This window comes from Dermacentor albipictus, chromosome 8 (genome assembly GCF_038994185.2).
Source record: "Dermacentor albipictus isolate Rhodes 1998 colony chromosome 8, USDA_Dalb.pri_finalv2, whole genome shotgun sequence".
Lineage (NCBI taxonomy): Eukaryota > Metazoa > Arthropoda > Arachnida > Ixodida > Ixodidae > Dermacentor > Dermacentor albipictus.
In genome coordinates, this window is record NC_091828.1 from 127450589 (window position 1) to 127475230 (window position 24642).

Consider the following 24642-nt stretch of genomic DNA (forward strand, 5'->3'; position numbering starts at 1 on the left):
GCGGTGCAGTAATGGCGTGCTTTGCGCGTACTTCGTTTTAATGTTCTTTTTCGTTATATTTCTTCTTTTTATATTACGTCTGTCGTGTGTAATGAGACGACGGGGAGTTCAGCATACAGCGAATAATTGCGCTCGTTTCTTTTCTTTTTTTTTTCTTTTAAGAAGAGATAGAAATGAAATGGATGTTGGCGCTCTGAGGTAGATTGACGGCGGTATAATTTCTGCTGCCTGGTTTACGGGCGATGTTTTATTCGTTGGTGGCGACTGGCTATCGTGCGTGCCGGCCTTTTTTTTTTTTTTGAGATAAATGAAATCAACGAAACGTGCGAATCCGAACCGTCTCGTCCATCTAGGTTGCTGGCTCGGTTCTCTTGTTTTTCTCGGCGCTAATATCGGCTGACCGCGCTTTTATGTCCCGAATGTTTTAAGGGAGAAAAATAAAGAGGAGGAGGGGGGGTGGGTGGAGCAGCGGTGTGGAACGGCGTTCTTTAGCACGCTCCGCCGGAGTATGGCCCCTAGCCGGAGCAGTAGTGGAGAAGTGGGGGAGTGTACTTTACGTGCGCGGGCGGTAGCTCTGGTGGAGTAAAACGCTGTTCGGGCACCTTTTTCTCTCCATCTCCCCCTCCGCCGTGCGCTTTCCTCCTTTCCCGTACGTTTGTTGTGTATTTTGGACGGTCTTTTATTGCCTGCCATTCGTATACGGCACGCTATCCCATTCTGTATTGTTTCGTTTCTGTTTATTTTTATTTGCTATATCGGCGTTTCTGCAGTTCTCGTGGCGTTCTGGTCGGCCGCTATCCGCTATGTCGGGGCGCTCGTTGTGCAGCGAAGGAGGTTTGAGGGTGGGGAGGGGGGGGGGGGTAGGATTGCCCAAGGAGCGCTCAACCGGGCGGAGAAATAGAGCGGATACGCGTGTAAATGCGACGCGACGGACGCGCTAGAAGGAGCGAAACACGAGCAAAAACAAAACAACGAAGGCGCAAGCTTTACTAGAAAGTGCTGCTTTTTTTATCCTTATTCTTTTTTTTTCTCTCTCTCTCTCTGCGGAGGGCGCGTGCGCGCGCTGGCCACGTCCGTGCGCCAGCGCGTGTTTTTCGAGGCATGACGGAGGCGCAGTGGCCCACATTTTTTGCTCGCTTTGCGCGGCTACGTGCGATTCCGCCGCCGCCGCCGCCGCCGCCGGTGCGTAGGTGGCTTCGGCACCGCGGCGTTCCGCTGAGTGGGCGACACGAAGCGGTTGGGCGCCGCGCTCTATCACGCTGCCGGAATCGGCGACGCGGAGTCCTTCCTGTACGTGGCCAAGATTAGCGTCGCGGAGCTGGGGCTGCTATTGTCAAATTACGTAATGGCGGCATTTTGAGCCAGTCGGAGAGTCCGTGGCAGCCCTTTGGGACAGCCGGAGCTGAGAGTTTAGTCTTATTGTATTCTTTCTCCGGTAATGCTCCGTATGTCTTTTTTTAACAATGAAGCTGTTAAGGGCTACTTTCCCCACTATATCGTGTCCCCGTGTAGAAAAAATGACAACTGTTCCACTCTGTGGAGATGGAATGGCAGCGAAAGCTAACGACAGTCAAAGCTCTCAAAAGAAAAGCAAAGTGCTTTCGCTGCCATTCCATCTTCACAGAGCGGAATGGTTGTCATTTTCGTTCAGCGTCGCGGGGAACCTTCTTCGTCGGTGATCGTTTCGCGCCGGCGCCGTTTACATTCCCGTTGTCGTTCCCTCCTGCGCTCCTCGTACGCATGTTGTTCTTCGGGTGTACGAACTGTACGCGTCCGCCTCCTTGGTAACGCAGCTGTCCTTAGCGCAGATACCTCTTCTGCTTATACGCTGCGATAACCTTGACATCACGCTATTGTTCACGGGGAGCGAGATTTTAATGAAATTTCTTGCATATGAGAAAGTTAAATTCTAGTGACTGTTCGTAGCGGAATTTCGATTTAGGTCCTTAATTTTGTTAAAGATGTTCAAAAACTCGGAAGTTTGAAAAAAAAGAAGCACGAAGTTTACAGATTCATAGCTCTGCATAAAAAACAGATATCGCGGTTCTGTAAACCGAATCGATTAGATCATTGAAAGCGGACAAATTCGATGCGTCGTTTTATATATTACGTGAATGTGTTACGTTGTTTACAAGGGTTCTGCAAAAGCTGTATTTCCATAATATTAAATTTTCTGAGATTCATGCGTAACATATCAATTTTGTCTGCTTTAGATGTACTATCAGGTACAATTCATGGAATTGTGTTATAAGATTTCGCTGCTGAGTTACAGAGTTGTAAACTTGATAGTATCGTTTTTTGAAAATTTCCGATTCTTGCCAATTTTTAATAAAATATTGACGACGTAAATCAAAAATCTTATACCAACAGTCACTAGATTTTCAGTTTTTCTTTTAAATAAAACAAACCTTGTCAAATTTGGTACAGTGGTTGCCGAGAAAAACGAATTTTCCTTTGACATGTATTTAGATAAGAGCACCCGAGCTAAAGTCGCGCGATTGCGCGACTTTAGAGGCGCGCGATTGCGCCTCTGGCCTCGCCTTTGAGTCGAGAATTAAGAGCCAATAGCAGATGCAACGGGTCATCCGTTTACTTGAATAAACTAACAATAAGATGGACTGCTGGGCGGTCTGATTAGCGCTCAGAGGACGGCCGCACTCATCGAAAGGCCGGCGCACTCATTGATAAGAGCACTCGCTGAATGCCCACGATGACTTCACAGGCGTGAGTAAGGGAGGGGCGAAGGGTTTGAGTTGACGCGAGCATTAAGCTGAATGACTGCCGACGAATGTCTGAAAGTAACGTGTGAACATGAGTACATGTGAGTGTCCATTGTGATTGTTAGCTTGTGAGCGAGTATAAAGGTGATCGGAGTGTATGTTCGCTTATACTGCCCACCTATGGCACTGGCATCACAAGGCGCCACGAGACGATATCGCAGCGCTAGCGCGCTGTGTCGTCACATGTTACCTTTGTACTTGCCCCTTTAGCTCCACATAATATATTTTCAGTATGACAGCCCAACCATACAGTCCGATTTGCTGCTTTGGTCAAGGTACGCGAGGTGAAAGAGCATATCGACATTGCATTTTCGTATTTTCTTATCTTTTGTTGCGTTAAGTGAAGTCGAAACCCTTTAAACCCTGGAAAAAATACTCTGATGTCAGAGCGGGCCGAAATAATTTAGTGTAATACTTGTGTCTGCGGACCAATCGATTGGGTACGCGAAAAGTGAATGCATCATGACGTGATGATACAATTGGGTACATGAAAAGTGGATACATCATGACGTGATGATACACTGACTCACTCTGTTCCTATATGATCGCAGACGCCAGCGTACCCAGAGGAAACGCGCGCAGCCAGTTTGTTCACTTTTCCTTTTTTTTTTTTAATTAACAACGTGGTTATATCTATATAGCAAGTACTCCTACACGACGCCAGCAAATTTTTGTAGGTCGTGACCTCACGATAATGTCGGTGACGCCTTCTCGAGCGTTTCGTGACCAACTTTAGTATCAAATTAAATTGACTTTTTACCGGTTTTCCCGCTTGTCACGTGCCACATACCTTCACGTCCGGCGAGAAGCCTGTCTTTCAACAATTTCGGAGTATACGTGTCGATGCTTCTTTGAGATTCATTTTACTTCTGGTCAATTGCCGTTCGGCGCCTGACCTGGTACGCTGACCCGAACGTTATCGAATTCCGTAATGTTGTCAAACTCTGCAATGGCGATCGTTTGAGCCGATTGATCACAAAAGCCGTTGCAGCCCCGCGGGCCAATCAGAGACTTACAAAATGACGCGTTCGGCAGTATCGTGGAATTTGACAACGTTCATGATATATCACCCCTGGTGTGCTTGAAATGAAAATAAATTCCGGCGTTTTTCGTTCCAGCCACAATCTGATTATGAGTCACGCCGTAGCGGAGGTTTCCTGATTAATTTGACGCTCCCCCCCCCCTCCCTCCCGGGGCTCTCTTACGTGCACCTCAATCAAAATACACGAACGTTTTTGCATTCCGCCCCCATCGGAATGCGGCCGGGATCTAGCATGCGACTTTGAGTGTAGCAGCGCAGATCAGTGTAATACCGCGGAATTGTTCAATCTGAACGCCGAGGGTCAATGCTAAGTATTCAGGCGCGAAGGAAGTGCGATAAGGTAATTTTTACATGTCGATATAAACACGCCATTGATGTTTCACTTCTGCTTGTCTCTTAGCGGCATCAGAGTGATCGTCTGCTTCCGTCTGGAACGATGTGCACCGTCTACCTCGTTTCCAACCTTTACATTGAACGACTTGCGAAATGCTGCCGTCGTCTTTTCATACACCTTGTCGCACGAGAAAAAGAATTGCAAATGTAGACGGCATACGCGAAAAGCGGAACTTCTCCGAGATTCAGGCTGAGCGTCTGCGAGGAATGCGGCTTTCGTCCATATATATCTGTGCCGATTCTGAGAAACGGTATATGTGAAACGCCGGTCCTTTCGCTTTTTAGGCATGCGTTTGCTGAATTCGTTTGCGTGACGCCAACCTTTTCCGAAGCGAAGGGAGATCTGCATGCGCTAGTACTTATGACACGAGTCGGTTCCTAACTGATCGTGCTGAGGCGGCCGCGTAGTACGTGGAATGGCCGTCTGGAATGCAATCTCGTGACCGCTGGATAAAATACGTGTCGTCAGCGGGATATGCGCTCTCGCGGCATATTTTGAGATGCTGAACACGGCAGAATGAAGAGGCGCGTTTTTCATTTCTTTTTTTCCCGGAACTGCCGTTTCACCGCCTGCGTGATAACGTGACTGGATGGAGACGGGCTCCACATACATAACGATGTTGTTGAGGCAGTCTTTTGAGCTAACGCATCGTGCGGCTTTTACTATTCGCGTGGCATGCCTCGATAGGTGCCCGGTTTTAACTCCCGAGACGTTTGCTGGCGCCGCAGCGCATATAGCGCCAGGACCTAATTCGAGGCATTCGACGAGCCTTTGAAACATTCCAGAAGTGGGCACAGCGGGGATTCCTTAAAGTCCAGTTAGAAGTATGAACTGTAGTTAAAACTTAAGTTGACCCTACGAACTTAAGTGCATGTAGGCGCAGTAGTGGGACAGGGACGGGAAGGGTAAATGATTGAAGGGGATCCCACGTAAAGGTGCTTACGAACTGCTGCAGCCTATCAAAGTCAAGGCATGGCACAATAGTGGCTGCCAGGAAATTGGCTTGGGAATGTCAAGGTCCGATCCGACCGTTGGCGAGTGTCACTTGAATTTAATCAAGGTGGCATTAAGGATGGGAAAGGGGAAAACGTCTCATCCGCCCGACAATAGCAGAAGCTACAAAGGAAACCCATGCAGGCTTAAACGAAGGCCGAAGGTTTCTCTACCTTCTTGGGATCGAGGCAGGTTTGTGTGTTTTCTGCTCTGGTTAGCAACTTAGGTCGTGTTCATACTATTTTGCTGCTTCTATCCGGATACAAAGTCTTATAACGCTCTGCGGCGGGCAGCGCGCGGTCGAATAGTGCAGGCTGTCCACATGAAACCTCCCCGATTTCAAAATGAATAGAAAAAAAAGTCTATGGTACGTTGATACCTGCAGTTTGTTGCATCAGTTTAATCAACTCAATAGGTATGGTGGTCTCCGTAGAAATTCACGTCGAAAATTTCGTTTCACAGCAATGAGTGACTTCGTTTCCGCACACCCCATCCCACAGAACGGGCTCTCTCTTTAGGTGTTGTCATTTTTGGTGTTTATTCAGCACTTCAAACAAAAGAGGTTAGAAAAATCAACAAAATCTTTTCGAATTGCGATACATGATGCTGCAAACCGCATGTATAATTTTTAAAAATTATTATTGTTGCAATCGGAGAGGTTTCATGGGGACAACGTGTACTTTGGTACATGTCCAGGCGACGACATGCTTGAACTACTCACTAGAACAGTTGTCTGCCGCGCTGGTGCTTAGGGTTAATCGCCGTGAGTTTAGAGAAGGCGGTGTATTAAGGCACCTGTAACGCCGTCACGACGCGGTTAAAGAACCAAAGTGGTAGGGGGTCCTTCCACCTGTGAACACGTAAAACTGTTTAGCGAGTTACGTAAAGTGTGTATTGGCATGTCATTAATGGGACAATAAAGGAAATGAGTTGAGTTAGGAAATTAGGTTTCTGGAATACTTAAAAAAAAATCTAAATGTTACCGTGGTATGGGGCACACGGATGAAGAGGCCGCTTTAAATTTCCTGAATTTCCCCTTCCAGCATGCCGTGACGTCACGGATTTTGACGTCTGCTCGGGCCTAGTTTATTCCTTTATCGATAAAGGTGAACAACTACTTAGTGCTCTAAAAGAGTAGAACCCATAACCTAGAAAATTTCGAGATCTTTTACTGATCCACAATGACTCTCAAATAGGGGGTGGTACTATGAAATCTGTGACGTCATATTGACATGCCAGCGCAGCTGTTTAGGCGCGAAATTCAGAAAAGGTGGAAACCATTTTTCTATTTTAGTAATCAACCTCTTTCCTTGAAGTTCACGAAGATGTAGGTTTGAAACAATACATGATCAGGCTACGTTGATCCTTTGTTTCTCTTTGAGTATCCAGCACCATGCTTTGCTGGGCTATATTTGGCGATGGCGTCTTACGTGACGGTGTATTGACATGATGGGAGCGCTAACCTCGCGCCAATCACCATCGAGAAAGACAACAGTGAACGTCTTTGACTCTCTCAGGCCCTCCGCGTGCGTGCCCGAGCTCACCGCGGTTTTCCTCCCCCTCCCTCTCTCTCTTATCCCTCTATTCCCTCTTTCCCCTCCCCCAGAGTAGGGTAGCCAACCAGGCGCATTTCTGGTTAACATCCCTGCCTTCTCTCTCTGTTTCCTCCTCCTCCCTCCTGTCCTCGCGCCCTCCTTCCCTCACTTTTTTTGCGTTGCTTTCAATCATGTCCTGAGTGTACCTTTAAGCTCATGATTCGAGTTCGCTCTCTTTACTGTGTTCGTCACCCGTGCGGCGCGTTCAGAATGTTTTTGCTGTAGCGTCTTCGCACTCGACAAGAGGGCTGTCACGTGCCCCGCATACGGGTTCTGGCGCACGGTGCTCTACAAACAACGCACGTACACATCGCGCAGTCTCTTGAGGGGCGGTCCGTCGCGTTGCCGGGGACAGTCTTTTTTTTTTTTTTTCCCTCGCGTGCTGTCAGATTGTTTTCGCTCCGAGCCACGAAGTGCTGCTGTTGACGACGACGCTGTCGCCGCTGTTGTTACATTGTGTCGTCCCTCGCGACTCGGGCACACTCACTCTCACGCCTCGCGCAGTCACGCTTGCAGCAGCGTTGAGTTTTCCTGCAGACTACTAGCGGGAACGCTTGCTCTTTAGTGTCTTTAGAGTTACTACACATATGCTACCTTTGGGGGCACATACAATGACTTTAATAGTGCAAAAAAGGGGTAAGGTGTGCAGACACGAACGCCGGCGTTCGTGTTGTCCAATCTCTTCTCTTGTGTCCGTGTCTGCACGCCTTACCCCTTTTTTGCATTATGGATCATTACCAACTAGCTCAGCTTTCTGTCGTTCTAAGACTTAAATAGTGTCTATAGGAGAGCTGCGAGTGTTGCGGTTCAGTCAGCACGGCATAGTTTCCTATTGAAGTCACTAGAGGAATTGTGTCGCTGCGTACGTTCAACTACCGGGATAAAATATGGCTGGTACTTGGATTGGCGCTTTGTAGCTTCAGACATTCTTGTGGTAATATTTACTTCGGTTTATCTGACTTCACTGACCTGAATTTCGAATAAATCTTTTTTTTCTTTTTTTTTTGTAAACGCAGGAGGCACAAAGGCTCACCGCACATGGGTAATCACTGTGAAGTGTTACGTTTATAGCACAACACTTTGTGGAAAGTGACCAGGTTGCAACGGAACACGGCCGTTTGAACCCGAAAGGATGATCGATCAAAGTTCAGGCAAATTGACGTACTAACCGTCATTCTTAACTTGAAGCTAACAGCGCAAAATAAATAAAGGGCGATGTCGAGAAGAGAGGAACACGGTGCTTACAATTAATTTTTGTTTTGTGCCGACGTCAGCATATACTAAACGCAAAATGAGTAGAAAGAACGCAAGCAAACAGGATGTACGATAAACTTTGACAGAGCGAAATCACGTGCTAGATAAATGCATGATCTTATCGCGCTGTAGCGATAGCGAAGGCACGCTGATTTCGCCGCTCGTAAAGGTATGACGAAGGCTTCGAAAATGTCCCCGTTAGCGTTGTTCAGCATATCTGCCTAAGGCTGCGCCTTCCGAAAGCGTAGCTGTACAGTTGCATTTCTTGCAGTGTTCAGCTAGATGGCTGCTGAGCGAACCTTTCAGAACTGAAGGGTTCGGTTAACTGTTCATTGGTAATGGACTCAGGCACGTACCCAGGATTTTTTTTTTTTTGGGGGGGGGGGGCATCATCATCATCATCAGCCTGTTTTATGTCCACTGCAGGACGAAGGCCTCTCCCTTCGATCTCCAATTACCCCTGTCCGGCGCCAACCGATTCCAACTAGCGCCCGCGAATTTCCTAATTTCATCGCTCCACCTAGTGTTTTGTCGTCCTCGATTGCGTTTCCCTTCTCTTGGTACACATTCTGTAACTCTAATGGTCCAACGGTTATCTAACCGGCGCATTACATGACCTGCCCAGCTACATTTTTTCCTCTTGATGTCAATTAGAATATCGTCTATACCCGTTCGCTCTCTGATCCAAACCACTCTCTTTCTCTCTTAACGTTATGCCTAGCAATCTTCGTTCGATCGCTCTTTGCGTGGTCCTTAACTTTCTCTCAAGTCTCTGCCCCATATGCACTGGCGAAATGCACTGGGAAAGGCACTGGCAAATGCATTGGCACTGGACATATTGCACTGGCAAAATGCACTGATTGCACACCTTACTTTTCAATAATAATGGTAAACTTCGAGTCAGGAGCTAGCAATGTCTGCCGTATGCGATCCAACCTATTTTTATTCTTCTGTGAATTTCCTTCTCATGATCAGGGTTCCCTCTGATTAATTGACCAAGGTAAATGTACTCCTTCACAGTCTTTAGTGGCCGACTGGCCATCCTGGTCTCTTGTTCCTTTGCCCGGCTATTTATCATTATCTTCATCTTCTGCATAATAATATTCAACCCCACTCTTACACTCTCTCTGTTAAGGTCTCCAATCATTTATTGTAACTCGTCTGCATTGTTGTTGAATAGAACAATGTCATCGGCAAACCGAAGGTTGCTGAGATATTTGCCGTCGATCTTTACTCCTAAGCCTTCCCAATTTAATAGCTTGAATTCTTTTAAGCACGCAGAAAATAGCTTTGGTGGAATTGTGTCTCCCTGTCTGACCCCTTTCGCTATAGGTATCTCCCTGATTTTCTTGTGTAGAATTAAGGTAGCTGTAGAACCTCTGTAGATATTCTAACGCGAAAGACGAGTCAGTAAGAAGAGAAACTATTTACAGATTATATTTACAACAACGGTTGCAGCGCTGACGGGTTAGATTCACAGCGCGAGCCCAGTTTGTTATCCCTCCTCTTTTCTGGAGTGATGGCGCCTACGCGCCTCGTTGAAACAAACGAATGCCTCACGCATGTGGCAATATTTTCCAAGCTTTTTACGTAAGCGTTCTGTACTCCTTGATTACGTAGTGCCTCTACGATTGCTGGTATCTCTACTGAATCAAATACCTTTTCGTAATCTATACAAGCCACATAGAGAGGCTTATTGTACTCTGCAGATCTCGCGATAACTTGATTGATGACATGGATGTGATCCATTGTAAAGCATCTCTTCCTGAAGCCAGCCTGTTCCCTTGGTTGACAAAATCCAGTGCTAACCTTATTCTATTGAAGATTATTTTGGCAAATATTTTATATAATACCGGGAGCAAGCTAATTGTCCCATAATTGTTCAATTCTTTAACGTCTCCTTTTTTTGTGGATTAGTATAATCTCTGCATTCTTCCAGTTTTCTGGGACCCTTGCAGTCGAAAGACATTTCGTATAAAGAGCCGCCAGTTTTCCAAGCATTATGTCTCCTCCATCTTTGATTAAATCGACTGTTATTCCACCTTATCATCTCGCTCTTCATCGTTTCATGTCTTGCAGGGCCCTTCCGACCTCATCGCTAGTTATAGGAGAGTTTCTGTATCCTGCTCATTACTGTTTCTAAGTGAACTATCGTGACTCCTCTGGGTACTGTATACAGGTCAGCTTAGAATTTTTCCGCTGTTTTTACTATATTTTCGAGATTGCTGATGATATTATCCTTCTTATATTTTAGTGCATACATCGTGGTTTGTCCTATGCCAGGTTTCTTTTTACTGATTTCAGGCTGCGTTCATTTTTTGCGGCTTCTTCAGTCTTTCTCATGTTATAGTTTCGAATATCAGTTATTTCCGCCTTGTTGATCAGTTTTGATAGTTCCGCGAATTGCGTATCGCTGTGTGGCCGCCAGTCCCATACAACCGCGTAGAGCGCAGGACTCTGCGATTCTAGACGTACAGCGGTCACTGCGAAAGGTTAGAAAAACACCCACATAAGCACAGCAGAGATACGTGAGGCGGCTCGACCGATAACTGTAGAAGTGTCTTTCAAAACAAGTAATTGTTCTCCACTTCCGGCGGCGTTTTCTCTACTTCCTTTTTAAATAAAAAGATGTTGATCCATAAATATTCTCATAAACAACGGTTAACTTTTTTATTATTCGCTTTTGCTTGCAGTTTGGTTGTTGCCTTGGCTCTCTCCCTTAGTAGATCGCTTAATTTCTCAACTCCTTGCGATTTTTGTTTCCAGTTGCGAATTTTGCACGAAAAGTGCTATACAGTTAGGGAAAAACAGACGAGGTAACAGGCGACAGTCATCTTGCTTATGGGTTTAAGGGCTATTGCAGGGTTCCATGATGGACGCTCTTTCACATTATTTTATTTCCCACCTTATCTAACCCATATCACGTGTATATGGTTCCGGGCATCTGCCAGCGTCGCGGCGAGCCGTAACTCAAGGATACAATGAAGCAAAGGGATAAGTTAAACGCAATTGGCGTTTTCTCCGGCCGCAACTCGTTCCATGAGAGTACAGACCAGCTGAGTAACAGCCGCATCCCTCTCCTGGTCCCAGGATCAGCCTAAACAAAGAAGATTGAACTAACAAAAGCAACAGCTATGGGCGTGACGGTTGAATAGATGGTGACAACTGAACGCATCTCGAGTTAATCGCGCGGGTGCGGAATCTACGAGAAAACTGTCCTTCACATTACAAAAGATGCCGATAACTACCGCCATCTAAAAGGAGTGAAAAAGGCAGCATAATGCTGACCGATGAACAGCTGCGAAGTCTCAACATTGATCTGGCGGCGCTTTAGGAATGTGTGAGGAGTGGTGGCGTGGGTGGGAAGGGGGGGGGGGGGGGTATGCCACTTGATTTCGGGGGGGGGGGGGGGGCCCGGGCAACACCCTCTAGACTAGGGGGTGTTTCCCCCCCCCCCCCCCGGGTACGTGCCTGAATGGACTTCAGTTGCATTCCCAAGGAGACAAATGCTCGGCTAAAAGAAATTCCAGAACGATCCTTTTCCACCGAACGAGTGAATAATAAATAAATATTGTCAGAATACGTTACCAATCGTGAACGAATTTACTGTTCTTACTGGTCCACCTTGGTCACCCGTGTGCATGCATGGCCGCCCGTGTGCATCGACAATCTCGTGCGCGGCGTCATTCACTAACTGCCGCCCGACGCTGAAATCTCCCCCGTGCCTTCCCGCCCCCGATCTTTTTAAAATTTTCCTTCCGTACGATACGCGCACCATGCCCCGCTCCTACGCTACAGGCCGCGCGCTCGTCCCAGACCTCATTCCGAAGGGCGATATGAAAACGCTCTGGTCTGACTGGCTCCCCCAGTGTTTTCGGCGCCGCTGCTTACTGTTCTCCTTTTGTCCTAGAACAAAACGGCGGCGGCGGTGGTTTAAAAAAAAAGCAATAAAAACAGGTGCAACAACAAGAAAGGCGGTCGATGCCATCGACGGCGGAACTCGGGATTTCGCACGCGACGACGCGGCCTGCGACAATCGAGCGGGGACCCACCACGCGCATACGCTACCCGAGCGAGGTACACAGTAGTGGGCACGATGGAGGGGGAGAAGGAATTAAACGAACGTCCTTCCGCGACCTCGGCCCCTTCATTCCCCTCGACCTCTCTTTTCCGAGCCCTCCTCTCTCATCGCTATTTGAACTCGACAGGTTTTTTGTCCGAAAAATAAAAAAAAAGGAGGGAACGAGGCCAATAACCCGGCGTGCCGCGTTTGATATCGCACAGCCCGATTTCCATCGACGCCCCGCAGCTGTCCGCCGTAGCAGCTGAAATCGCTCTCATGGTGGACGCGGTGCTGCGCTCGTGTGTCTGTACGTTTGCCACTATTTGCGTTGCCTTAATTCCCCGGCCTTTGTCCCTCTCCTCCTCGCCACCGCCGTAGCCGCGGGATTCATCCGCTTTGTTTCCGCGATTTCCGAAAGCTCGCCGCCTTTTTTTATCGACAGCACGTTCGATTGAAGCGCAGGTTGGTGGTTTGTCTCGATCGGCCCCTGCTTGGCTTTGCCCCTCTTTTCTGACGCCGGCGTGTGGTCACCATGACTTTGCGTTGAATCGTGTTGTTGGGAGAACAAGTAACGATCGTGGAGGATGGAACGCAAGCTTGAACTTGAACAAATTGATTCAATTTTATTGGTTCGACGTTCAGTTCTCCCTGCTTTTTTTTTTCTTTGCTGTGATCTCACGAACCATTATATCTGTCCTAAGAAGATTGAGTAGTGGATCAGGCGCAGCCGCCTCAGTGGCTTAGCGGCTATGGTGCTGCGCCGCCAAGCACGAGGTCGCGGTATAAAATCCCGGCCATGGCGGTCGCATTTACATGGGAGCGAAATGCTATAATACCCGTGTCCCTCGCATTGGGGGCACATTAAAGGTCAGGTCAAAATTAATCCTGAGACCACCCCCACTACGGCGTGCGTCGTAATCAAATCGTGGTTTTGGCACGTGAAACCGCAAAATTCAGGTCGATTCAGTGGACCGCGTGCTGCGACAGCGTAGTTGTTGCGGAATGAGTAGCCTGCTTGGCCGCTGCTTTATCGTGTGCTCTGATTTTTTTTTCTCTCTCTATCCGGTGTTCGAGGGGGGGGGGGGGGGGGGTAGACCTACATTTTTATTTTGTTTCCATTGAGATGGCGTGCGCACAACTTTCGTCACGAATCACAATAAAGACTGCACCGGTGGACAGCAATTTATGACGACTAAAGCAAAGCTTCCGTAGTGCTTTGGCTTTTGAAACTGTCAGCGGGGTGACGCGAGACCGTTCCAGCGAGAGCTCCCTGGCTGACGCCGTGTAATGTCCGCGTCGAACCGTGGCGAACGCGCGCGCGCACCTGTTCCGAAACACGCTAGCGAAGGTGCATAACCTGCCTTCAGCGTCCGCCTCAAGACAGTCCACAAAGCGCGTGTTCAGGCGATCGACTGCACACGGTATGGAGCACGCTCACTTTGGCTTTCGCAGAGTTATCTGAAGAACGCAGTAGCCTGTAGGCTGAATTATCTGAGAACCGCTCGAACAGGTCGCCGTGCCTTATTGATTTGGGAATAATAATAATAATAATAATAATAATAATAATAATAATAATAATAATAATAAATTTTCCTATGGCAGAAGCGAAACCTAACCACTCAAAGAAGTTCCAAAATAAAGTGCACTGCGCGTTCCAGAAAACACAAGTTCAAGAGCCTACACCGTATTTGCTTTTTCTTTGTGTGTGTGTGTTAGAGAGAGAGAGATGGGGATACATGGCGCACCGGCGATCTTCGAGATGTACCCACCCTACCATTTATTGGCGGCCTTTCCGTTGGAGTTTCACACGTAATTAGGCAAATAACCAAGGCTAGAGCCCGCGAAGTGCCCACCGTGGTGGAGTATAGCGAATTTGGCGTTGCGCTGCTATAACCCGAGGGCGCGGGTTCAAATCTCCGCCGCTGCGGCCGCATGTCGATGGGGGGCGAAATGCAACAACGCTCGTACACCGTGCATTGGGTGCACCTGAAAGGAGACCACGTGGTCAAAATTATTCAGGAGTCCCCCCACTACGGCGTTCAGCCTGCTTAGATCGCGGTTTTGACACGTAAGATCCCACAACTTAATTTTTCGTTAAGCCCGTGAAGTATACCGCTCGGGCCGTCAACCACAAATCAACTTGCGCAGTTTGCAGCCGGTGTTGTGTGATGGGCCTTGTATGCAGGTGCTTTAAATGCATCCCGCCTGTTATCATACAAATCCTCGCGTATACGCTAGTATGCTTCAGCTGTCGCGTGTGGAAGAGTAACTAATGGAGGAGTTAACTAACCGGAAACGAAACGACGGCGTTCCTGGTTATTCACGCGGCACTGTCAACGACGCCTCAAAGGGCCCGCAATTTACGTCATAAAGGAACGTCGCAGCAGCTGCTGCGCTTTGAAGTGCGCTCGTATGCGCCTCGTCTTCCGTCGTGGCGCGGCGCGGTTCAAGATGCTGCTCGGGCGAGTGCCGCCGACTGGACCAGCAGTGTTTATTTTTTTTTTTTCGCGCTACTCTTCTTACCCGCTTGTGGTCATGCCCTGTATCAGTTGAGCTGCAACCACTCGGGCCTTGTTGTAGACAGCCAGCGGTCGCACGTTTTACGAGCGTCTTGCCCCCGACCGTCGGTTTCCGGTTTCGTCTTGTTCTCAGCGCGCGATTGACGGTCCAACGTCTTTTGGATGTGCCTGCACTTCATTGATTGGATGTATGAGGACGCCGTACGTGTACTGTGCGCTCGGTCTTAAACCGAATAGCTTTATTTGTATCTTTTGCCCGTTTTTGTGGTTGGTGAACGAATCTGGTTGTAAGTAAAGCGACCCCCGGGTGTGCTGGTTAACGACTCTGTTCTCTACGGAATTTCGCAATGAAACAACGAACGTATCCCAAGTATTCTCACTGTTGCAAACATGCGATACCAATCGCATCATTCCTTCAGCAAAGCGAACGGCTTTCTTGAAGCGTTCGCCTATTTGCTTATGTCGATAGGCGTCGTCAGTGGCATCTGCAGTTTTGTTTTTTCGAGTGCCGTACGTGTAGCGCTCCCTGCTGGCACACCTGCTTTGTTTGCACGCTCCTTGTGGGGAGAGAGAAAAGGGAGGAAGGAAAGGCAGGGACGTTACAACCAGACTTCGTCCAGTTTGCTACCCTACACCTGGGGAGGGGGATGGGAGGGCGTCACAGATTCAGTGTGGCCAGTCCGAGGACTTCGCTCCTAGTATGGGTCAGGTATAACGCGAAGGGCAGTTTAATGATATGCAAAGTGTTTAATTAACGCTGCAGTGCGAACACATGCGCTATGAAGCGATGCCATAGTCAGAGGGTTATAGATTAATGTTGACCACTCCAGCCAAAGTTCGTTGCACTGACGTTTTGCATTCCGTCCCCATCGAAAGGCTGCCGGGAATCGAACTCTGCCTATGTGCAGCAAGTACACGCCTCGCAGGGGGGCTTGAACGTTAGAACGGGTCATTCTAGAACGTTCGTTTCTGGAGATTCTCTCGTTTAGAGGTGTAAAAATTCATTCGGCACCTTGAACTGTAGCGTCTTTCACAGTCCGTGTGCGGCTTTGGTGCGTCAATGCAGATGAACCAATAAGTAAATGGATCGATATTGCACACGATACGGCCGATTTATCCACGACTTTCGTAATATTTTATTAGGGAAATTTAAAGCAAAAACGAATACGTCATGCTTCTTAGGAATTGACAAACTCGTCACAGTCGCTCAACTCCAATCGTCTCAAAAATGAACATTCGTAAAGAACGTTTTCTTTTTATCTATCGTAAAATGGAATTATTTACCCTACTATGTTTTGAAGTTAATGACTTTGTAGCTGTACTGGAATGCCACTCTTATTAACGTGGAAGAAAGGGGGTCAACGGAGGGGCCCGATTTTTATTAATCATGTCGTAAGAAGCCAACAAAAACTGACACCAAGGACAACGTTGTCCGTGGTGTCAGTGTTTGTTGGCTTCTTATGATAATCTTATTAACCGGTGTCACATGATGTGACATGTTGCTATTAGATTTCTTTGTTCAACGTACTTGTAATCTTCTTATGTAATGTAATAACTCCTACTTTGGCCAATTCCTGGCCTGCAGTATTTTGAAAATGAATAAATAAACAAACAAATATGTGGTTCCACCGGCCGTGCCATCCGGTACTTTCGAGGCACCTTGGTTAAAGAAGGAACGGAAGTTTACCAAATTCTTCCCCGCCATAATTTTGTCCATGTGCCATATCTTTTTGGCGGCAGCGGTCACCCGAACACAGTGACCTTATTTTTTATCCTTTTATTTTTCCCTTTTCGCTGTTTCGCCTCCAGGTAAAAGTCACGGCGTCGCACCCTCTCTTCCACATCGCCACACGGGGCCGCTTGAATGCGAAGAGACCCGTTCCATTGTTTCCGCAATGAGCGGCTACTGGCCCCTTGTGGCTACTGCGCCTGCGGCCCTTTACGGGTGGCTTAATAACCCTCCCACCTATTATCCGAAGAGTTGTCGGGTGTCATGCGTAATGGCACTTGCAACAACGTTATGCAATTGCTTTCCGAGCGGCACGCTCTGACGTGGCCGTGGCGCTAGTTCTACGACGGCGTTACACGCTCCTTCATCCGTCTTTCTTTGCTTTCGTTTAGTGCTCGAGCCTATTGTCTGCGTCCAGATCGCTGTAGAGTTTAGTCTCGACATCTCCGGCGCCTCCTCGCTTCACCCGCCGACAATTTTCTCGCACCTGCGCTTCTTAATGACGGCGGAGTTCAAATGTCCACGTGTTGCTATGTTGACTCTTCTCACTACCCCCGTCCTTGCCCTTCCCCACGTTGTTTCAAAATACTCTTCGTTGCCGTTAAACCACGACAGAAGAATGGCGTGCGAAAAACCACAGGCTTGACCTGTGCGCGCTGTCTCGGTCGTCTGCCGCTCTGTTCAGCCGCAGTGATTCGGGACCCAATTCGTCCTCACGCTGTCGGCTCTTCTGCAAGGTCTTCAGTGTGCTCGTGCTCAGCATCGCCTTTGCGCCGTTCTCGCACGCAGCGCGACCGTAGCCCGCGTGGTGGTGTGCCGCCTCTTCGGTGGCGTGGCCGCTTGGGGGCAGCGCGAGCAACAGCGTGGTGAGCCATGGAGGCTGCGCTGAACGGCTTGCCGGCGGCCGCCAACGGGCCCGGCGTCGTCGGCCAGGGCTCGGCGGCCAAGGCGTACGACTACCTGCTCAAGTTCCTGCTGGTCGGCGACAGCGACGTCGGCAAGGGCGAGATCCTCGGCGGACTCGAGGACGGCGCCCTCGAGTCACCCTTCAGGTGAGCCTTCCTCCCCACGTGACCCGATTGGCTGGCCACTCTGGGCCAGTTGGCGACATAGATAGGGTCGACCTGAGCTGCTGTGCTCTAGCCTGCTACTCTGCACTGGAAAAGAGGGAAGCGGAGCGAAATTATAGTCATGAATGGTGGTGCAAATACGGTAGTGTGTCTGTTCAGTTAATCGCAAAAGTTGACGGCGTGCCGGATCTGAAAAAAACATTGAATTGCGTAACAGTTCATAACCATGCCCAGTAAACCAGTGCAACACTGTGTTGTTCGTGCATACAATTACAGGATGGAAATCAGAATACCAGGCTGTGTTCTGAGGCTGCAGAGATATTCAACTTTTTCAAACATACAGCTGCCAGTCAACTTATGCAGTTGACTGCATTGCACAACAGAGCTACTAAAGCCACTCATCCAGTGCCGTGGCAGGGACTCAAATGATGCTTTATTATACTAGTTTGTAATACTGCCAAATTAAGAATAGCGCTCAGAAATGTGACAGGCAAGGATTAAGGACAATGTCATCCCATGGTGCTTGGGATGAATGCAGGAGATGAACCAGTGAAACATCTTTACTAAGTATGATGCAACTTATTGAAATCAGTGTATTACTTATGTAATGCGTTGCTGTGTCGTACTCCTCCTCAATTTGACCTCTTCTGGCTCATCATATTGGCAGGCATTAGGTATTGCACACATTTATTCTGCCTTGGAGAGTTCGGCTAGCCAAGCTAACCAAGGTGGGCAGAGGAAAGCTGTAGTAGGCACTGTGGTGTTTTGCCACCCTAAACTTGCGCTTTACGCAAGCTGTCAACTGTCTGGGTTTGTTATGCACTTTGTCTTGTAACGTACTTCGTAAACATATATCAGTGTAAGTAATGCTTCATTTGTACACTATGAAATGAAGCAGTTCTTTCCCCTAATTGCCTCACTAGATGATTGTGATTAAGGTTATCAAAGTTTTTATCTTTCTTTTTTGGGGGTGGTGTCAAATTTGTATAATGAAATAACAAAAACATAAACTTCAAAATAAATTTATATTAGAACATCATATTGACCGAAATGTATCATAAAGCAGAAATTGGCTTTGCCAATGTTTTGCAGGCAGCCTTAAAAGGACAGTAAATGAGTGTCACTGTGTGCACTTGTATCTGGTTCATTTGTGAACAAAAATAGTGGATGTACGCACAGAGGGTTTCATAAATTCATTCCACCAAACCATTGCGTGTACATAATATGAATTGTGAGGTGTGGGACAAGAATGTGGCAGGTAGGCTGCTTTACCGCAACTTTCTGATGATAGGATTCTGTCCTATTATTCTAAGGAATGATCCAAAGGCTTAACATTATGTATACTTAGGAGTTGGCACCACAACAGTGCCACATTTAGGTTGCTGTTGCTGGTGTGCAAGATATTTTTGCTTTCATTTGTAATAATTAGTGCCCCGTGTATGGGCACAGGTAGCCTAGGCACTGCCAAGCGCTCTTGTTTCGCAGTGCTGAGGCACCTGTATTTGTTTGGCCCGGCTTATCTATGCAGGAAATGGTACGAGTTATGTAGATAAGCTTGTTTATGAAAAGTAGGAGGGCTAAAGGTCACTGACTTGTTTGTTCAGCAAGATATAGTACATGTTCAAGACCCACTCAGCCACTTGAACACTTAGTCAACATTTGTGGCAAAATAAGAGAAGTAGAAGCAAGAAAAAAAGAGAAGCTTTCTGTCTCTCTTTACTTTCTTACACTTAGTTTTTGTGGCACAATCATTGACAGCTATACACCAACTGACCCAGCATCATAGACTGCGGACCATCATGTACTGTTGAACACCCACTGGTCTCATGATGGCAGTATTGTTAAATCAAGACTGCTGGTTAGACTAGTTGGAATGTTGGATTCATGGTTATGAAAATTCAGTGTAAACTCAAGGGAAAAAGAAGTAAAAGCACAACATAAGCGCATTTGGTAATAATATTGTTAATGTCTGTGCTTGAAATGCTGCAGCATTGTGTAGTTCTCCAAGTTCTTTCTGTTCATTATCGTATCATTATTCATTGGATTGCAGCCCCTAGGGCAGCATCTACCTAAGCCCCCACCCCCATGCTTGTGCGCATGTCTGTGATTTTCCTTGTATTTGCTGATTTTTCAGTGTGTAAAGATAGATCAAGTTGGTGCTTGTCCTCCTCTCACGATTTTCTTAGTTGGCGCTATTCCTTCCTAATTCAAGTATGCACCATCTAGGCCAAATGAACGTTGTCCTGAACCAGCCTTGTTAGTTGCCTGCAGTTTTTGTCGCACTATGGACCACCAACTAGCTCATATGCAAACCATTCACAGCAGCTCTTAAGAAAGTCTTTAAACCACTGTAGCTAAATGTGTAGTAGCTCTGTTCTGTATGTAACGAAGGCACATTACGTGTTCTGGGTTTTAAAGAAAACTTCACTAGAAAAGCTTGGACAGGCCATTTCATTAGTCGCATGATTGAATTTTTCAGTTACCTTTGTGAAAATGCACCACCATGCTGATAAAGTGGAAGTTTGTTTACTGCAACTCTAAGGTAATCTAGGTTGGCTAATGTTGCGGTCTGGTGTGTTGCTTGCAGTGCCCCTGGTGGCTTTGCGTCATACCGGACAACGACGGTGCTGCTGGATGGCAAACGGGTGCGGCTGCACTTGTGGGACACGTCGGGTCAGGGCCGGTTCTCGACAATTATCCGCTCGTACTCGCGGGGTGCCCAGGGGATCCTCCTGGTGTACGACATCACGAACCGGTGGTCCTTTGACGGCCTGGGGCGCTGGCTCCAGGAGGTGGAGCGGCATGCACCCGGCGTCTCTAAGGTGAGGGAGAGGGCCTGTGTCCCAGCAACGAAAGCTTCACAGAGATCATATTGTTGCGATATAACAGGCACTTATGAGACATGGCGCGAAGGACGGTCAAGATGGGCATCTGTGCTTGAACACAAGCTGGTTACCATCTTGGTCTCTGGCTGCGCTGCTCTTGTAAATACAGTTTAAATAGTCCCCTTTTATGCGTTGCATATTGCAATCACTCAGTTCAGCCCTTGGGTGCGGCCGGGCAGCCACCATTGAGGGTATGAGCCATTGTTCATTGCTGTGCGTCTCATATGTGGGTCTATTCTCTTTTAAGTTTGCTGTGTTTGTAATTAAGTTGCTTCCATTTTTATGCGTTGCATATTGCAATCACTCAGTTCAGCCCTTGGGCGCGGCCGGGCAGCCACCATTGACCTTTAGCGCAACCACGTGACGTCACGACAGCCGGAGGAAAAGCTGGGCCCCAACTCGCGAAATATGCAACGCATTCTTGGCTTAACCAAGCTAAGCCTGGCCATTTTTTTATGTTTCTTTCCACACGTAACATTTTGATGGAGCTCTGCAATCGTCAACGAAGTTCCGCAGCGGTCGCTACATTGAGCTCGCTGTCGTGCTTCCCAAGGATGAGAGCCCATCATTGTCAGCTGTGACTCGTCAGACTACTCCGGTCATGACGCTTGCCCACGCTCACGACCCAGGTCTGTTTTCTGGCTTGGAGGGCGCTGCCGAAGATTAAACTTTGAGCTCCGTTTTCTCAGCTTTCATTTTTTATGCAGTTGCTTTCAGTCATCCCAGTGCCATTTTACAATAAATGAAGACAAAATCATTCTGTGTATTGTACTTGTGTTAGGCTGCTGAGCACGAGGTCGCGGGATCGAATCCCGGCCACGGCGGCCGCATTTCGATGGGGGCGAAATGCGAAAACACCCGTGTACTTAGATTTAGGTGCACGTTAAAGAACCCCAGGTGGTCAAAATTTCCGGAGTCCCCCACTACGGCGTGCCTCATAATCAGAAAGTGGTTTTGGCACGTAAAACCCCATATATTATTATTATTATTGTGTATTGTACTTAGATCATGAAACATTGGGTGCAATAAAGCTGTCCATTTTTATCTGCACCCCATAAAAAAAATTATGATAGATTTTTTGCAAAAGTCGTTAGCAAGACAATATGCATAGGAAAGTTTTAAAAAATTTATGCTCATTTCAGCATTTAAAAAATAAACCAATAGCTTTATTCCACAGTATAGGCCTTTGTGAACATGCCGATGGGAAAATCTTGAACTTATGTGTAATTAATTCATTTGGATATGACCATTAGAGGCTGTCAAGTGTTGAAACTCAAAAACTATAACTGATAGCACAAAACTGATTTCAGTTATGATGTCAGCATAACCAATCACACATGCATACCAAATTTCATTAATTTATTCGCACAAATAAAAAGAATGTTTTCATTGCCATGTCCCCCCTTAACTGATGATACGAATGTGTCATACAAACTGTGCCAAAGCCTGGTGTATGTGCTCTGAAAAGTAATAGTATTTCTGCTGCAGAAGCTGCTGCAGGCAGCTGATAGCTGTGTCTTGTGTGCCCATTTATTTACCACATGCCACATCTTTCAACCATCGCCAGGTCTTGCTGGGCAACCGGCTGCACCTTGCCTTCAACCGTGAGGTGGGCCGCCAGGAGGCCGCCGAGTATGCGCACAAGCACGGCATGGCTTTCTTCGAGGTGGGTGCTTCAACAGCTAGCTCTCTGCAGGCTTCAAAATGGCCAGTAACAGCACACAATTGCTTTATTACTAGTGGCTTCGAGTCCTCTACACGAGTTTTTGTATTGTAATGACCAATGCATAACACCGTGACAGCCACTGGGCAACAGAGACAACTGTTAATCAGTGGTTGACTCTCCGTGTATTTCTTTTTGTTGCACACATCATAATACAGAAACAACTAGTCCGAAGCTATACATTTGAAATCTGCTGCTTATGAGTGTTCCTGTCGAACAAGACTCAGTAACATTAGCTGCAGTTGAAGCCACTTATAAAGATACTGGTTTTAACAATGAGAAGCTGCTGCACCGTCAGCTCTTGTATGTTTTTCATGGTGAAATAACCTGCTTACTACAATGCCCAAATGCCGCATTATCCGTTATAACGATTAAGTCTGGCTACTGGGTGTCTGTGCCAAATGTCGTGAAATGCGAAATCCTCCAAGAGAAAAAATAACAAGAAATTCGAGCCGCTGAGCGGTGGCCCGTTGCCCCAACAACCGCTGTGCGCTCATTTTCCAGCCATCTCCACATGCCTCTCGCATCGCTTTTCCAACCTTGGAACACGAACGGGCTGCACCTATTCGTGTTCCTATTCACATGCATTTTTTACCTCGGACCACCTCCGAATGGAATCAGCTGCCAGAAGCAGCTGCTGCTATTACGAATGCATCACACTATAAGTGTTTTTTGAATAACATGCTTAACATTGCCTAATTATTTGTACTCAATTTATTCTTCCGTATAGCCAGTTTTCTTATTTTTAGATCTTGAAATTACTCTGCTCTTTCTTTTCTTAGTTGCAACTGTACATTTTTTTTTGTGAATTTGTCGATTGTTCCTGCTACTTATTGTTATAGTATCAACTTTTTTTTTTCAAATTTTGGTTTCTAGTATGCCCCTTCCCTGTGAGTAATCGACTTACGTAAACAAACTCTTTCACAGACTTCAGAGGCTGACTGGCAATCCTGAACTCTTGTTCCCTTGCCCAGCTATTGATCATTATCTTTGTCTTCTTCATATTAGTCTTCAACCCCACTCTTGTACTCTCTCTGTTAAGGTCCTCAATGGTTTGTTGTAACTCATCCCCAGTGTTGCTGAACAGGACAATGTTGTTGGCAAACTGAAGGTTGTTGAGATATTTGCCGTCGATCCTTACTCCTAAGCCTTCCCAGTTTAATAGCTGGAATACTTACATCTTCCAAGCATGCAGTGAATAGCATTGGAGAGACTGTGTCTCCTTGTCTGACCCCTTTCTTTATATGAGTGTTGTTTATGTCAATCCAGAACTTTTTTAAAAAACAAATGGAAGAACAAATTTCAAAGTGTGGAAAAGGGATTTATTTTTCCACATAACCTCCAGCTACAGTTCTACACTTATCGCAGCGTTTAACTAACACCTGGAATGGCCTTTGGCATAGAAAGATTTCTTATTACCAAGGAACCATTGTAGGACGCTATTCTTCACTTCATCATCAGTGTTGAAATGTTTTCCTCCGAGGAATTCCTTCATGGGCCCAAACAGGTGGAAATCACTTGGTGCTAAGTCAAGACTATAGGTGGGGGGTGTGGTAATATCACCCAGCCAAGTTCTTGGATTGTTTGGAATGTGCGTTGAGTGGTTTGCAGTGGTGCATTTTCTTGCAAAAGGACCACATCCTTTGTGATCAAAGTTTCTTCCATAAACTCTTGTGCACATCAGGCAGGACCTGGCAGTAATACTCACTGCTGATAGTGACACCATGGGGTAAAAAATCAACCTGAATAATTCCCTGTTTATCCCAGAATACACTTGCCATCACTTTGCCAGCAGACGCAACTGTTCTAAATTTCTTGGGAGGTATTGATTCCATATGCTTCCACTGCATCGATGCTCTTTTGGATTCTGGGGTGAAATGGTGAACCCATGTTTTGTCACATGTCACGATGAGATTCAGAAAATTCTGGCTTTCCCTTTCATAGCGTTCCTTCAGCTCTCTACAGATTTCAACTCTTGTGTGTGTGTCAAAAGCAGACAGCTGCTTTGGGACCCAGCAAGCACTCACTTTTCGGAACAACAAATGATCATAAATTATTGTGTTCACTGTTCCTAACGACAGATTACACACCCTTGCAATTTCACTATAAGTTATGCGACGATTGACCACGATCAGCTGCTCCACGCACTGAATGTTCTCAGGAATGGCTGCCGTGGGCTATGATCCACGTGACCGGGATCGTCAGTAATAGAGATACGGCCATCTTTGAAGCGCTTACACCATTCAAATGTCTTACTGCGGCTGAGTGTCTCATCACCGTACTAAGCCTGAAGTCTTCTGTAAATATCAGCAGGTTTTATGCCCTCCTTCACTAAAAACTTCACAACACGCTGTTCCATGTAGACGCTCATACTGTTGTCCACCATCTTGAATAAGTCTATTCAGAAGAGCGAGAAATGAGTGCTGTCTACCAGTAACAGGACACAGGTGCAAGCTTCTACTGGATACAAAACCTCCAGCCTAGGCATCCATTTACACCTGCAAAGAAAAAAAAAGTCCCGGATTGAGTTGAACGACCCTCATAGGTATCTTCCTACTTTTCTTGTGGAAAATTAAGGTAGCTGGGGAATCTCTG

General features: G+C 47.0%; 1 protein-coding gene across 2 annotated transcripts in view; it reads left to right on the forward strand.

Moving 5' to 3' along the window:
- Positions 1–24642, forward strand: part of Rab40 (RAS oncogene family member Rab40) — a 49843-nt gene that overhangs the window by 16997 nt on the left and 8204 nt on the right. For both annotated transcript variants that reach the window (XR_010570670.2, XM_065456304.2), the window contains exons 2-4: positions 17159–17421; positions 20027–20261; positions 21892–21990. Coding sequence is in view for 1 of the 2 variants with exons in the window: in XM_065456304.2 (XP_065312376.1) it covers positions 17243–17421; positions 20027–20261; positions 21892–21990 (513 nt within the window). In the remaining variant the exon portion in view is untranslated. The remainder of the gene's footprint in view (positions 1–17158; positions 17422–20026; positions 20262–21891; positions 21991–24642) is intronic.